General features: G+C 26.4%; 1 protein-coding gene across 6 annotated transcripts in view; it reads right to left on the bottom strand.

The window, feature by feature from the left end:
- The window catches only part of LOC135931307 (glycerophosphodiester phosphodiesterase domain-containing protein 5-like), a 47,376-nt gene extending 30,232 nt beyond the window's left edge, over positions 1–17,144 (bottom strand). For all 6 annotated transcript variants that reach the window (XR_010573009.1, XR_010573008.1, XR_010573010.1 and 3 more), the window contains exons 1-6: positions 16,760–17,144; positions 16,508–16,681; positions 13,933–14,008; positions 13,689–13,843; positions 12,362–12,446; positions 10,193–10,383 (exon numbers count right to left, since the gene is read on the bottom strand). Coding sequence is in view for 3 of the 6 variants with exons in the window: in XM_065468323.1 (XP_065324395.1) it covers positions 10,193–10,383; positions 12,362–12,446; positions 13,689–13,843; positions 13,933–14,008; positions 16,508–16,681; positions 16,760–16,963 (885 nt within the window). In the remaining 3 variants the exon portion in view is untranslated. The remainder of the gene's footprint in view (positions 1–10,192; positions 10,384–12,361; positions 12,447–13,688; positions 13,844–13,932; positions 14,009–16,507; positions 16,682–16,759) is intronic.
- Between the last annotated feature and the right edge of the window lie 355 nt (positions 17,145–17,499).

The raw sequence follows: 17,499 nt of genomic DNA, 5'->3' as shown, positions 1-17,499 counted from the left end.
TATTATTAACTTAGACTGATAATTCATTCATGTAACTGCAATAATAAGTGTAAATACCAGAAAGGTCATTAGGAAAGGGCGCACAGGGGCTCAAACCCCCTGAGAAATATAAACAGCTCCTTGAACGAAATTTTATTTTTTATTGGTAATATCTATTTTATTTTCAATTTTTAATAATCGCATAATTTAAAAAAAAATATATTAAAAATTATATAAAAAAAATATATATAAAATTTTATATAAAAAATATTTTAAAAAACCTTAAAAGAGAAACGTGTCATCCTAGAAAGTAGTGAATGCTCAAGAAATTGAATTGGCATATTTCCAGCAGATTTCGAGAGAAATATGCTGGAGAAAATAGATTACTTCGTTGGGATCATCTGTAATGAGTCACCTTTTTTAGCTTTGATAAAATTGAGAGCCTCCTTTCCCAACATCCTATTGTGTAAGTGACTATTGTTAAAAACTGTGTTCGTGAAGTCAGCATATTTTTTTTAAACAACTTCCGCCTTTTTGATGGCAGAAAATGAGATTAGATTTCAGCAAAATCAATGCAAGTGTAGTCCCAGGTCAGTGGGAGACCATTCGTGCAAGGAATAAGGGATATGCTATCCGGGCAAGCCAGAGTGTACATTTTTTATCGATTGATTTTTTTTTAGAAATTATTTTGATTTAATATTTCTTTCGAAATTTTATATAACAATCCTAATTAAATAAAAATAAATAGAATTATTTATTAATTAAAAATAAAATTTAATATTTTGCTGTGTGAGCGTAGTATTAAGTATTACATAACAAATTTACCACTAAATTGAATATTACTCTTCTAATATGAAATTCAGAGACATCCGAAAATCTTTATTTCAACCGCTTAATAATAATAAACCTAAAATGCTGACCAACAATGTCATTTTAAATATAGTAAGTTTTATAAATTTTAAATTATATTTATTTAAATTAGTTAATAAAAAAAGAGAAGTAAAATCTGACATTGAGAATGTGAGGGATTTGAATAAAGCAATAGTATATGCACATTAGTTCCCACTTAAATTAAAAAAACCAAATACTCTAAGCAGCAAAAACAATCTTAAATTAGTTAGCATCACAAATAATTGACAGGTTATTTTATTGTCAAATAGAAAATACATATTATTGCTCACCTAAACAAAAATCTTTTACTTAGCATCACAAATAATTGACACACAATTTTTTTTTGGAACATTAAAAATTTATTAGAATTAATTATCATATAAAATATAAATATATTGAGTTAATCATCATATAAGATTTATTAGAACCAATCATATTTGATTATATGAAATTTTGAACAAATATTGGAAAATATAAAATATTAAGAGCGAATATAATACGGTTAAAAATTATTATAGCCATATAAACCGGTATGTATATCACAATAAATAAAAAATTAAACGTTTTATAATAGATATTAAAAAGTTGATAAAAATATCCTACATAAATAAAAATTTAATCTTCTTTGCGATTGCGCCAATTTTTTTAATATTTGTTCTGTGTTAGGGATTAGATCTCGATGAGTAAAGCTAGTCTCAATCAATTTTAAGATGTCGTACTTTTGATATAGGTTTTTATTCTCTGTAATGAAGAAAAGGTCCTCTCATTTGTGTACTAATTTACTAACTGATATAATTGTCAAACAATACTTCCACTGTATTTCTTGGTGGATTATCTACAAAAATGAATCTGCCATACCATTTAAATTCTGAAATTAATTGGCCCTCAGATATAAATATATCCTCTGAATAAAATTTAGCTAAATATTTAATTCAATATCAAGATTTGATATATCCTCATCAGAGGGAGTTATGAGATATGGTATGTAAATTGGATAGTCATTTGATAAATCACAAATAGTTCATTGATTTGAGTCAAAATATTCAAAAGTGGAATAAAAATTTATTATCAATTGATTCCACGTTAATATTGGAACGATTTGTTTGTCGGTAAAGTCGAGGCTTGTTAATATCAAAATCTTATAATTTCGCTTTCATCTCAACAATCATATAAATCTCTAGAAATTCCTGGTCAATATTATCTCTTGGAGTTATAATATAATAATATTCGCGATTTTCATAACTTCTGCCAAATCCATTTTTTTAAAAAATATTGCATAAAATTGTTGTGTAATAAATAATTTATTAATACATTAAAGGAAAAAATCAGCAGTCATATTAAATCTAATAATGTATCAGCTGATGAAATATTTTCAGGTGATTCTGATGTTTCTCTAAGAGCATACCAAATGGGCCCTTCTAGATCCAAAATGTTGTAACAGCTTGATGTCGAAAGCTACATCTTGTCGTGCAGGTTTTTGCAGCTTCTTTTTTCCTATAGCATAAGAAGTCTTAGAAATAATTATATTCAGCAAATTCTGTCTATTTGGATATCTGAACATTTCATACACTCTAGAAATTTTCTAATTATAGTTATTAGTAGATATAAATTAAAAATAATTTTTTTTGGATGGTAAAATTTCTTATATATATCAGTGTTTAAGATTTAAGAAATAATCAATTTTAAACTTTCGTGAGATGAAATATTAATATACCAAGAAATAAATATTTAAATTAATTTTAATTCAATATCTAGAATAGAATATAACCTAATTGAAATAGAATCCTTTGCAATTCACAATTCATGAAACCCTTTTATATATTTTCAAAAATTCTTTCTATGGGGTATGAGATTTATTCCCCTCTCCTACCCCCACCCCGTTGGATATATGCCTGAGTCCTTTAATATTTTTTCAAAATAAATTGCTATGGGGAGGAGGAGGGATTTCTCAACCCCCACCGACGCTAGCTTCGTGCCTCCATACTTTCTTTTCAAGTCCTATTATCCATCATAACAAATTTATTGATTTGCAATTACATTTAGTTCCACACACTGGGGATGCCATATTAACCCGTTACTGGTTAACGGTGCATATATGCACCACCTCCTATATACCTTATTTTAACATAGTAGTTTTTTTTTTAAAATTAATAAAAAAGATTTTTATATAGTTCAGACATTGTACTTCAAAACTGGAAAAGAAAAATATGAAAAAAATATTTTTTTATGCCCCTAAGAAACCCTCAAACTTTGCGAATTTATGAGGTCTAAAATGCAAAATTTTCTAAGTGATCTCACGAGCATATTATAAAATTATTTCGATGAAAACTAGTGTGTATATATTCTTTATAGATATATCAATATTTATCAATCATTTTTGAATTTTTAAATAATTAATATTTTAGTAGGTAACCACATAAAGTTGACTGGTGCATATATGCACCGTTAACCATCTAGCAGTATATATTATTTAAAAAAATTCAAACAAATGAAATTTAACATAATGAATTATAATTTTTTATATTATACTTAAAACCACTACCGTCACTAAGGGTGGGAAGGGGAGGGGTGGGTGGCTCGAGCCCCTTAAGAATTTTTAAAAAAAATTTTATACCCAAAAAAGACCTTTTGAAAATAATTTAAAAAAATTTTTTTCCCCTGAGATTAAATCGAATAATATATTGTTCCTATTATAATTTTTTATCCCGATCAAATTTTATGAAATTATTAGGTTCATAAATATTCAAAAGTTTAAAATTATTTTTAGCCTCTTCCTTTCTGAAGATTTTATTTTATTTATATAAAATATTATGCACCTGTTTTGTCAATTCAATCAAAATTATCAAAATAATAGATGACTAATAAAAAAATCAAGATTCTACGAAAATAATTTGTCTAGATATTTAATTTTTAATAAATTTTTTTAATGAAACGTTTTCTAACAATTGAACAAGCGCTTGCTCAACTTTTTGAAGAGGAACCAATTGAAGAAAGAGATATGGTTATAATTCCGCCAAACCCCTCTGCAGTTAGTGATGAAGAAGATTTCGATGAAAATGACTTAACAAATGTCGGAGTTTTGCCTTCAGATACAGCTGGAGAATTGGAGATTCATAATTCAGTTGATGACGACCTTCCAGAACCATATTCTACAAGAAGCTATTCTCGAATTTCTCACAATTTAAAATGGAGAAAAACGGATGCAATATATTCTTCAAGCCCTTTCAATGGAGAAAAGGAAGATGTAATAAAACTTGAAAATGATTTACATGGTAAAAGTCCATCAGATATATTTTGTTTAATTTTCGACGAAGACTTATATTCCCTAATTGTAGAACAAAGTAATATTTATGCTAAACAAATGAATAGACCTAACATATGCATAACCATCCAAGATATTCAGAGATTTATTGGAATTCTATTATTTACTGGATATCATTCTCTCCCACAAGAAAGAATGTACTGGTCTAATGACAGCGATATTTCTATTCCAATAATCCGGGATACAATGACCCAATTACAATTTCGAAATTTCAAATATAATATCCATTTGGCAGACAATACTAAAATAGATATCCATGATAGATTTTATAAAGTTAGGCCTTACATTAATATATTGAATAATAAATTTCAGCAATTCGGAATTTTTAAACATCATTTATCAATAGATGAACAGATGATACCATATCGAGGAAGACATTCTTGCAAAATGTTCATAAAAGGAAAACCAATTAGATTCGGATACAAGTCTTGGATATTGGCCTCTTCCGACGGTTACGTATTCTCATTTGATATATATCAAGGAAAAAGCGAAAATAAATATGAATATGGATTAGGTGGAAATGTAATCATAAAATTATTAAAGGCATTGCAAAAACCAAATTATCATAAAATATATTTTGATAATTTCTTTACATCATTTAAACTCTTGTCATACTTAAAACAAATGGGATATTTTGCAACTGGAACTGTGAGGGACAATAGAATAGAGCATTGCCCAGTTGAATCTATAAAGGTTGTAGCAAAAAAAGAAAGAGGATATTATGATTATAGGTTTGAAAAATTAAACGAAATATTTGTAGTTCGGAATGATAATTCGGTGGTGACCGTTGCATCGACATGCCACACTATCTCTTTGCTTTCTAATGTTTCAAGGTATTCTAAGAAAATATCTTCTAAAATAAAAATTCCTCAGCCAAATATGGTAACTGCTTATAACAAACACATGGGTGGAGTTGATCTATGTGATAATCTAATATCTACATATAAAATAAAAATAAGAGGAAAAAAATGGTGGTGGCCAATATTCACCAATTTTATTGATGTAGCTTTGGTAAATTCATGGAAAATCTGGAAATTCGTGAATCGAGATGACAAGAAGAGTTTGCTTGCATTTAGACTAAAAGTTACTAACTACCTCCTTCGAACGCCAGTAAAAATTGAAAAAAATTCAAGTACAGGTCACGCCAGCCAGTTTGCATTACAGTGTGAAAACCCTATTGATTCATCTGGACATTATTTATCCAAAATTATAGATGGAAAAAGACGAAGATGCAGATATTGCCATACGCACTCAAGATATATGTGCCAAACATGTCAAATCGCACTCCATATTAAATGTTTCAAGGATTTTCATAATATATAAACATTTTCTCGTTTTTATTATAAATTACAAAAAAAGAATAAAGATATTTGTTGTTTTTTTGATCTTATAGTATTTTATATAATTTTTATCTTTTTTAACCTCTTAATGGTTAACGGTGCATATATGCACCAGGCTAGATTTTCTATTTAGGATTATTTTTTTTGGCTGATTTTTTTAGAATATCATATTTGAGCATTAATCAATATAATTTGGAAAAATTGAGCATTTTTATCCACTAGAAAAATCTTGACCATTAATGGGTTAAAACGAAAGAGGTGGTAAAAGAACCTTCTCAGCAACCATTCGTATCTTAAGGACCCCGGAGATGTGGAGAAAGAAAATGGGATTTTACAAATTATTTTACAATTTGATACAATTATTTTTATTTCAAAAATTATTCTCAATGTGTTCAAATATTTCTAATATTTTGCAAAAATTAGATTCAGGCATATCAATAGCTTTGGCTGTTGTTGAATCTCTTATCATTTCTCTTTCAAAATTAAGAAATGATTCTTATTCTTCTTTATCATTTATTAAAGCAAATAAAAATTTTAATTTATATTTAAAAATCAGAAACAAACAAAAGAAATTAACCATTTTGAATGGCTATTCGTGTAGGTGATATTGTTTCTGCTAATTTTTCAGATTAAAATCTTTATAATTATCATGTTTCATCTGGATGTTATAATAAATCAATAAAAAAGATTTTGCTAAGGAAACGATATTTGTTGTATTTACATATTTTTGAAAGTATTTTTATAATTAAAATGTCAAGAATGTTTTTAAAAGGGGGGGGGAAGGGAGAAACCCCCCCCCATTGCAAATTTGACTGTTTTCATAAATATCATTATAAGCTAATAAAAATTTTACCCCCCCCCCCCCAATCAAAATTTTACCAATATTTGAATATCAATTTTCCAACATATTATTCAAAAATATTAATAAATTGGAAATATATTTAGTCAAAGAGTTGAAACGATAATTTATTTTATTATATATATTTATTTTATTAAATTCAAAATTATTAGTGAGTTAGAATTAATAAGTATTTTATAAATATCTATATTTAAATATTTTTCATTTTTACTTCCATTTTGTAGAACAGAAGAAATAGAAATACAAGTTAAATAAGGCTGAGCATGAAAAAAAGTAATGTGTCGTCAGAAGCGATATCATTATTGAATTCAATTGATCAATCAGAGTTTATCATTGCTGCTAGTTGCATCAATAAATTATTTTTAGCTCACTACTTTGTAGAAATTTACAAAAACCAAATTTAGATTTGGTTCAGGTTATTGATTTGGCGGAAAATATATATGAAAAGGTAGATACAATAAGAATGAATGTAGATAATTATTTTCATAATATTTATCTAGACGTTAAATCGAAGGCTAAATTTTATGATATAACACTAATTAAACCTCGTCTAGCATCAAGGTCATTATTGAGATGTAAAATAAATATTGGCTCAACTGAAGAATATTATAAAATATCCATTTTTATCCCATTCTTAGATACTTTTTTATGGCAAATAAAAGTACGGTTTTTAGATAAAAAACAAGTCTTTAGCAATCTTCAAGTTTTATTACCCAAAGATCCTTCTTCGTTTTCTAATGTCACTATTAATAAAATTAAATATTTAGCAAAATTTTATTCCTATGATATAGATACTGAAATAAATTTAATCAGTGAATTCGAATTGTGGTATAAATATTTACTACGTTTAGCTATTTTACCTGAGCATGCTATTGATGTGCTCAATCGGTGTAAAGAAACTTTGGCTCAATTTCCTAATATTTTGAAGTTGTTTTATATTCTTGCATGTTTTCCTATTACAACATGTACGAATGAAAAGACTCTTTCCAACTTGAGAAGGTTGAAAACATATCTACGAAGTACTACTTCCGAATCTCGGCTAAATGGGTTAGCTCTGTTAAATATCCACAGATATTTGGTTCCGACAAACGAAATTCTTGATGAATTGGCAACATTCCCACGAAAATTAAAAATCTCATTATAATTATAGTATTTAATAAAAATTTTTGTATATTATTGTATTTGATAAGAAGTTAAAAAAAACTTGTTTTTTTAATTATTTTTTAGTCAATATTTTATACACACTACTATTAGTATTTTCAATAAAAAAAATTATATTCTACATATATTGTATGAGAATTTAAGCTAAGGCTAGTTTTTAAAGCAAATTTTATAAAAAAGTTGACATTAAACTTTATGTCAACTCTACATTTAAAAATACTTTATTAAATATAATATACCTATCAAATAATAAAAAATAGGCTTGTAATATCCATAAGCACGAATTAGTAAATAATAGTTAAAAACAGAAATATAATTATTATTAAATTATGAATAATTTAATAGAATAGCTAAAACATAAGACTCGGCCGAAGGTCGGGAGAAAGCTGGCCGACAGGTAAAGAGAATTTGGGGGCGAAGCCCCCCCCCAAAAAAAATTCCCCCCCCTAAAGAAAATCCTGGATATGCCACTGCCGTGTGTTAAAGAAATCTTAAAATATATTAGACGACTAATTACTACCTATAATACACAAATTTAGAAAATGAAATTCCAAATGTAAAAATTAAAATAAAAAATTTATATAAATACCAATTAGAAAAGAACCGCTATAAGCATAAAAATTAAATAAAAATTGAAATATAAATGAAAAATTTTAAAAAAATTAACTATGTTTAACCGTAAACAAACAATAAAAAATTTTATATACATTAAATACAATAATAGTTCTTTAGGATTGATATTAATTGTACTTATTGGAGTAATTTATTATATATGGAGAAAAAATAAATGGAAAATATTGGAAAAAAATGTTGAAATTAATAGAAAAATTGATGAAAAGGAAAAAATAATTGATGTTAGAAATATGCATTTTTATTTGCATAAAATAGAATCGCTATATACAACTACAAGTTATTGTTAAAAAAAATTCTGTTCTAAATTACGAATAACATGTTCCCTTTATTACTTAGAAACATTGGAGCAATATAAGTAAATCGGAGAAGACTCAAATTGGAGCCAAATTATTTTTTTCTTATGATAGATACTTAAAGATTTTGTTTACCTACAATTTGATATATTATATTTAGTTCTACTACAACTAGTTTTTAAGATATAAGCATTTTAAAAATTTTACAGATTTGAAAGTGACTATTTTTCGCACCTTTGAGACCCTGTATCTTGGGAACCAGGTGTTCTAGCGAGCTAAAATAAACGAATTTCTTATTTTTTTCCTAATCCAAACATTCCAGAAATTTTAACAATTTTAAAAGGGGTCGGTCGAAAATGTGCCTTTTTTGATTGATTTGAATGGAATGGCCCAAATAAATCGTCAGTCTAGGTAATTATTAATATCATTGGTATAGTTTATTCCTATATTTTGAGTACTGAGCATGATGTTATAGATGGCGACCGTATCCAAAAATGGGTCTTACAAGCCCAAACTTAAAACTGCAATGAGTCAGTATCTAATATGAACTAGTTCATGGAGGGCAGTCATTCAAAATTATAGAAGTTGTAACAAGAATATTCTAGCATTATGATTGTATTTCTTTTACCATGATTGTTATTATGGAATTATTCTTCGGATAGGAATAGGTCTTCTTTATGCTGTGATATCGTCACACCCTCATCTTGCATGCTGTAATTTCTCTAAAAATTATTTCTGCAACTCTCCGTTCAGCTAATATTCCATCAACTTTGGAACCTGCAGGTCTTAATCTCGGGGACAATATCGACGTAATGACACTTATTCCATGGAGCAGCCACTAGCCTGGGATTACACATTTGTTTATCGGTTTGCACCATCCTTTAGCTCTAATACCTTAGTTCGAGCGGAAATTAGATAAATTAATAAATACATTAGCATTACTAATATTACTCTAACCCCCATTGTTTCTGACACAATCGGTGCTTTTGGATCCAGAGCAAAGGATTTTTTCAAGGCACTCGGCCAAAAAATGCGCTAAATTTCAGGTGATCCTCATGAAGGTTTGTAACTACGTCAACGAATTTCAATGGAAATTTGTAGGTTTCATAGTATATCAATCCACGGTGCCTTAACCTAGATGCACCTACTAATGTTCATTTTTTAATACATTACAATATTTTATTTTTATATAGTTTATATCTTTTATTGCAAATTGCAATTGTTTTTAAATCGAAATAAAATATTTTTAAAAAAAATTAAAAAAGAAAATATATTTAATAATGAATATGTGCAGTTATATATTAGTGTTGAATTAATAAAGTATATGAATATGGAGTTAATCTCAAATTATTATAATAGCTACTAATGTACTAAATATATTAATTGCCTAAATGTTAAAAAAAATAAAAAATATATTTTAAGCAAAATTAAAGAGCCATTTAATTAAAATCCTAAATAGAATTATTTTTCAAAATTACTTAGATTAGAAATTTAACTTATACTGATTAAAATGTTCAGTATTTGCTTAATCGAAATCTTATATATAGATTTTAAAATCTAGGACATAATTTATTATTAATATATCAATGTTAATAATGATATGAATATAAATAGTATAATTAAGAATAAAAAAAATTATATATTCTATTACAAAATTATTGACACGGAGAGGTAAAGACGAGGATGGGAGAAATTTTTAATTATCAAATCTTACATTTAAAAACCACGAACCGGCGTTCAAAAGCTTGAGCTGGAGGGTGAAATTGAATAGATAAGCGAACTTGCGAAACAATAGTGGGAATTTAGAACGAATGTTTGTTGTTCTGTAGAGATAAGGGTCGTGTAGAAGGAATGAAGTTCCGTCATAACTAACTTGCACGTCTGTTTCAAGGGCCACCAACTTGCCTTTTATACATATATTAATATTTTTTGTTAATTAATCAAATAAATACTATATTGACTATTGAATATAACTGGTATATTAAAAAAGCTGGATAGATATATTTATTTTATAAGAAATGTATCTTTTGTTTTAGAATAAGAAGAATATCAGGGCTGTATCGATCCACACATTTTCTTTCCGATATTCATATAAAACCGATATTTACATTGATTATTATATTATTTACCAACTATTCTAGAAACAATGTTGTAATAAATATTTCTTATGCAAAAAAATGACTAACTGTAAACTATAGGCTAAACAAGAAACATCAAAATTTTCCTTTTCTCGTGAAGAAGGTGATCTTTGACGTAGAATGATTAGGTGTATTTTGTTTATTTTCATACCCTGAAAATTACAGAATCAATCATTTCACCTTAAATAGATATTATGATTGAATGTGACTTTTAAATATTTTTAAATTCTTTTCTCATAAATAATATAAGAAAAATATTATCACATTTCAAGCAACTCTTTAAAATATTCAATTTTTTTCTAAATATACTAAATAAATCAAATTTTGGCTCCTTTTATTTTATGAAAATATGTAAAATAAATAGACCTGGGCGCCTCAGGCTCAAGTCACTGCCGCAAATTGCCAAGCCGAAAAGACCGGCGATGGATTTAAGCTGAGTAATATACTCCCTGACGATTTTTAGGTGGTAGCACGGCGTTGAAAATTTATAAAATCCTACTTAATTTATTTGATATATTATATTCATAAATTTTTATATAGTTTATTACATCATGCATTTTATGACCTAAGAATTCACACTTTTCACATATAATTTGATACCGTTTCATTCTAACGTTTTTACCACGGTTATAGTTTCTTTTATGAATCTCTATTAATTCCCCAGTAATTATAATACCGTCCAAATATACCGCAACGTCGGGTAGTCTTTTTAATTATATCCATTATTTGTTGAAATATTGCCGGCACTAAAGATATTCTAACCTAAAGTAGCGTAAAACTATAAAGTTCAAAGATGTTTCGTCATTAAAAGCTTTTGTGCATCTTCATCTAAAGCTATTTGAAAGTACGCTTCTTAAATCCAACCACATATTTTGATCCATTACCTAGTGTGACTAATAACTGGTTTATTCTGGATTTGATCAGCTAAAATATTTGCAATAACGGTCTGCCGAAGGTTACCAAAAATTGGTAAGGATCCATCCTTTTTGTGTACGGGTACAATTGAAGAAGTAATGAAAATTTTAGTTTTCATAAAACCTCCCACAGATTCTAATCGTTGCAGTACCCCTTCTAATTCCCATGCAAATGGTATCGGTCTACTTTTAAAACATTGAAAATTGGAATCGGGTTTTACTGTTAAATAAAATCCTTCAATAACTAAATGTATTTTATGCTGCACTTGATTTGATAATAATGCAGTTTAATGAAAGATTTAATGATAAATCAAAAAGATTTTTAAATTAAGCATCATTTTTTATATCAAAGGGAATGGTGGAAAAGATGTTTAAAATGATATCTAGAATATCAATTAAATATTGACGAAAATATAAATTCCTTCGCTCTCTCTTCCCATTTTGTCTTTTAATTTTAAAAACAAATATTTTTAAAGTATATATTTTTTTAAATAATAATTGAGATTGGGGGTCATAAAATAATTAAGTGTTTTTTTGGAGGAATGGTAGGGGGGGGGGGGTATTTTTCAGGCGGGGTATTCTGCTTCCATCGCTCTGAAAGTGTAGGAGCCACTGTGAATAAGTACCCTTAATTTAGTAAAATTTATAACCTTATAAACGTAAAACAATACTAATCAAAATTAGATTAAAATAATCCTAAAATATATTTATATTTTCGAGATCAATGATTTCTCGAATTCACATATAAGAAATGTGTAAGGTAAGTGTCTCTTTGTCATCGTGCAACTAACAACTACATCAAAATATACAGTTTTATTTATTAAATTTAACCTGCATCATCGTTTGAGTTAGAGTATCGATATTCGCACATATTCATAGCCACGTGGTACGAGAATATGGTATTTTCGGGGCTAAGCTATACAAACATTCAACCATAATTTTTATATTCATTAAAAAAAAAATCTAAAATCAGAGTAAATAATATTTTATAATTATAAATAGTTAAAATTCTCGAAGCAAAAATAGACATTATTGAAAAGGGATTTATCAGGAAATAATTCTGGCTCAATTTCGATAAAATCAAAAAAAATTTCAATATGCACGCCTCGTAAATCAATTTTAATGCATTAAAATGATTTAAAACGATTTTTAAAAAACCTTTTATTGGATAAAAACGTTCACATATAGCATCATCTATGTTTTTGCATATTATTCGTGATATTTTTTAAATTATTACCTAATTATTGAAGAAATTATTAGAAAAATAGTAAAAGAATAATAGATAATAAAAATTTTAAAAATCGTTTGATGTTTCTCCCATAATTATCAATTATTGACTTAGTTATTAATATTAGATTCAATATACGAACTAATTTAGCTTTTAATTTAAAACTAATTATTTAACATCAGTATAGAAGGTTTTTAAAAAAGCCAATTTTATACCTTTAATCCCTATTATCTTGTGTAATATAATTGCTAATGAGCTAAAATTTATTTTTGATATAAATAGAACATATATAACATGCCTAGCCTACAAATTTCTATCGAAATTAGAAGAAATGGGCCGAAAGGTGTTTGATTTGACATAGAATGACCTTTTACTAAATTTTTTGTTAATAATTAGTTAATATCTGAGTATATAATTGTACTGTGATTTATGATTTTATTTAAGGAATTGGATATTAAAATATAATATAGATGATCAGGCGGATCTGTTTTCTTCCTAAATGCTAATTTATGGCTCTTTTCATTGTTTAAAGGGTTTAATGAATATTTATTTTTAGTTATTGTCATTTTTTCTAAAATTTATAATTATCAAAATCATTGAATTCTAGGAAAATTTATATACCCCTTTGAATTTATCAGAATTATTTTGATAAATATCTTGAATTAACTTTAGATACAATTTATTCAGTTAAGTTTTTCAAATTATTACTTTTTTAAAAAATTATATTTAGTTTAAATTTTAGTAGTTCGTTTTATTTAAAATTATATGTCACCATCACGAAGCTTATGATGTAAACGGTAATTTTAATCAAAATTTTACATCTCATAATTAGAAAAATGATTTAGTTGTTTATAGAAAACAAAGGTCTATTATTCTTTTAAAACCAGTGAAGAAGTAAATAATATATTTATTATGAATTAAATAATTTACGTATTGGGCTCCTCTGTGAGCTATAACACCAGGCCTTCGGGGTAAGTAAACGGCATGGTTATTCATAGTGCAAGGAGGTTTGAAGATTATAGACAAGATTATTAACGCTAAAAATATGACTAGCGTGATAGATAAAACGTAAAGAAGATTCAAACCTTGAGGGTTATCAATAATTTTTGTAATAAAATTTTACTAATGTCATTTTTTAAAATTTTTTTATAAATAATTTCAATGTTTATATTACTTTCGACTTTGATGTATCTTGCCCATAATAAGATTAGTAACACGCAAACTAAGAGATGATGGTAGAGATAGTAAAACTATTTTTAAAAAAATTACAGAAAAATATTAAAAAATTATAGTGAGGTTGAATAAGAGGGCCTGTGTGTCAATATTATTTTTATGGGTGGTATATAAAGGTCTCCTACACATAATTTAAGTAAAAATTTGAATAATATAATCCTTCTCAAATATACAATTTTTTAAAATTGAAATATTTATTAAATCATGAATTATTCTTTAAAAAATGGCTATTTAAATCTTTTTAAAAAATTTGATTTGAATATGACAGTGACAACCCTAAGTCTATATGGGATTGCGAGTGTTAAATAAATATATATAATAAAACATAGACCATAGATCCAATTATTTTACCCACCTACCAAAAAGTATAAATAAAAAACAAAAATATCACATAGAACATTGAGATATCCTGACCTGGAGTATTTGAGTCAACTACAAGGAGAATTCCATCTCAACAGCTGAAAACAGATATTAAATTAAACAATGGCAATTTCATTTCCTGGATACTTTAAACAAGTAATTTGGATCACAAAAATCTAAAGAATTTTTAAGGGTGTCTGGTGATTTCAAAAAGTATTTCTATCTTTGTCAGAACTTGGCTTAGAAATATGTATAATGATTATAATGAAGAAATTAAATTGTGTAGAAGATGTAAAGCACATGAAATAACTGGCAAGCAAAAGATACATGTGATTATTACACTAGGTTTGAGAACTATTGAAACAAAAATTTTTCAAATGCCCAAAAAGGTAAAGGAAAATGTTACTTATTTCGATATGTGATTTAGAATTAATGGCTTTTCAGGCCAATTCTATTATTTTCGCCACTTCCCATGAAATTTTTTTTAATTCTCTTGGTTCCTGGAAAATATTTTTATATTTTTTGGATAAATATCTTTTAAAATAAGAATGTAGAAAGAGAAAAAAAGACTGTTACTAATAATGGATGAAGATTTTATTTAAAGTTTTATAAATACAAATAGAGTGAATAATTAATTAAAACTGATGCATTTTAATTGCCTTCCTTGTAAAATATATAACTTAAACAATGGTGAATCAATCTATAACAAAATGTGTATTATCAACTGGAAGAAAGTTCTTGAATAAAGTGGACTTGAATAACATTATAATTTCATAATACACAGAATAGTATTCTAAGACTAAAAGATTTTCCAATTTTTTTGTATAAACTAATTAGCAAATTACAAAAAATTTTAATCAAGATGGTCATTTCAATTTTCTAGACATAAAAAAATTTAAAGGTTTATTGGCAAAATTATTTAAGTTTAGAATTATAAAGATTGTGTTACATCAGATTATGTCAAATGTTATACTCAAATATTCTGTAACAATTTATACCATCCACATCGAGTTGTGATTCAACCTTTCTCCATTAAATATAATTATTAAATCAGATAAGCATTTGAGTTTTATTAGGACATGAAAACCATAACTAAAAATATTAATTTTGGAAATATTTTTAAGGTATTTAAAATACATCTCAACCAAAAGTTAGTTTTACACTGCAATCATTGGTCACAATATCTATTGTAATATAGTTAAATATATTTTCTTAATTACATATATTTTATAATTGAATCCCAAACAAGTATTATTCAAGTATAATTAAACTATATCAATGTTATTGTATAATATTTGTAAATCTATGAATCAACTTATTTCTTTCCAGCTATAAGTCAATTTTCATCTTCCATCAAATTTTATAAATATAATTGATCATTGTAATTTTTATGAGGTATACTTCAAATAAAATTGTATATTTCAATTTTGTGCTCCAATAACTTAAATATTTACTTTGTGGTGTTGAAATTTTTTTTTTAACTGCCCTCCAAGATTTTTGTCTGCCCCTCCCCCAAATGAGTGAAACTAGAATTGGGGATGATGGCTAAGTAACTACCCTAATTTTTTAAATAAAATTTATATTGATTTAATAAACATATGAATCAATTATTAAAAATTTTGCTCAAATACATATTATTAAATCAATTTTTACTTTTTCTAAAAATTAAAAAAAACCTTAGATTAAAAAAATATATATATTTAAAATAGGATTCAAGGGCAACCAAATGATACATATAGGTCTCTATCTCTATTTTTTAGGTAATCTTTATTATTATTGGTTTTAATCAAGAAAGATGACATATTTAACTTCAAAATATTAGCTTAAAATTCAAAAAATATATCAAATTTTGAATTTTGTGGCTCGCTTATTAAAATTTGTAAGGCTCTGCCTGGTTTTTTATTTATAAACTGTGCAGCCTCATCCAAAATTTATTTATGTACACCCATACCCATTATAATTTTTTAAAAACAGGATAGCCCATGGGTTAGACATGTAAATGGCTTGGGTTGAGCTTTGCTAATCTATAATCTAGAACTTGACCTGTTCAACTTTGCAGTGAAATTTTCATATATTCAAACAATTATGTACACTTAGAAATGATTTAAATCCCCAATTCCCAATTATTGTTAAAATATTAATATATAATTATATACATGAAATGATTTAAAGATGAGAATCCATTCATTGGGCCATAAAGTATAGAGCATTACAAGAAAGGATATATTAACAGTTAGAGCAATAGGTTTCCAAAATTTTAAAATCTTCCATTTTAAGCATATTTTGCTATTCATTGAAGAATGCTTAAATATATTGAAATCTGTTAGCATCTAAATATTAAGAGAATATAATTTGAATAGTTATTGATACAAATTTAATATTAGAATTATGAATACTTAAATTCATACCACATTTATCAATCCAGTTGCAAAATTAGTCCAAAATATTATCAATATTAGATGGTACCAATGGTAAAAATATTTTGAATAAAGTTTTAGAATCATAAAGGTATTAAAGTCATCAAAATCATTTATTGCAAAATGCCAATAATATAAGCATACTAATGATGTTGCAAAAATCAGATAATCTAAATTTCCTTGAAAATTATGCATATTTAAAGTACTAAAAAAAGGTGGCAGAGGCTAAAAATTATATTTTCGGCTGCGTGCCTCCATTTGGGGGTAAATACTTGCCTCCAAATTTGGGTAAATATAAAATTATAGGCTAGGTGCACCCAAATGGAGCCTGTTTTTTTATAGATTCTAACAACCCTGTTTTTTGGAATCAAGCTATTATTAGTATATTCGAACATTGTTTTTTAAAACTATTTTTGTTTTTTTTAATAAAAAGTATCGGTTTATGTAATCTAACCTATTTATCTGTATATTCTAACATTGTTTTTTTAAACTAACTTTGTTTTTTAATAAAAAGTATCGGTTTATGTAATCAAGCCTATTTATCTGTACATTCTAACATTGTTTTTAAAAACTGTTGTGTTTTTAATTAGTTTATAATTTATCTTATCTTTTGTTTGTACGGTATTCGCTTATAAGTGATGGGTTTTTCTTATATTACCATTTATATTTTTCTTTGTTTGTAGAATATTCGTTTATAAATGATTTGTTTTATTTTTTACACTACAATTTAT

Source organism: Gordionus sp. m RMFG-2023, chromosome 1 (assembly GCF_954871325.1).
Source record: "Gordionus sp. m RMFG-2023 chromosome 1, tfGorSpeb1-WG-v2, whole genome shotgun sequence".
NCBI lineage: Eukaryota > Metazoa > Nematomorpha > Gordioida > Chordodea > Parachordodidae > Gordionus > Gordionus sp. m RMFG-2023.
The sequence above is the reverse complement of the archived record's forward strand: the minus strand, read 5'-3'. Positions and strand labels throughout refer to the sequence as shown.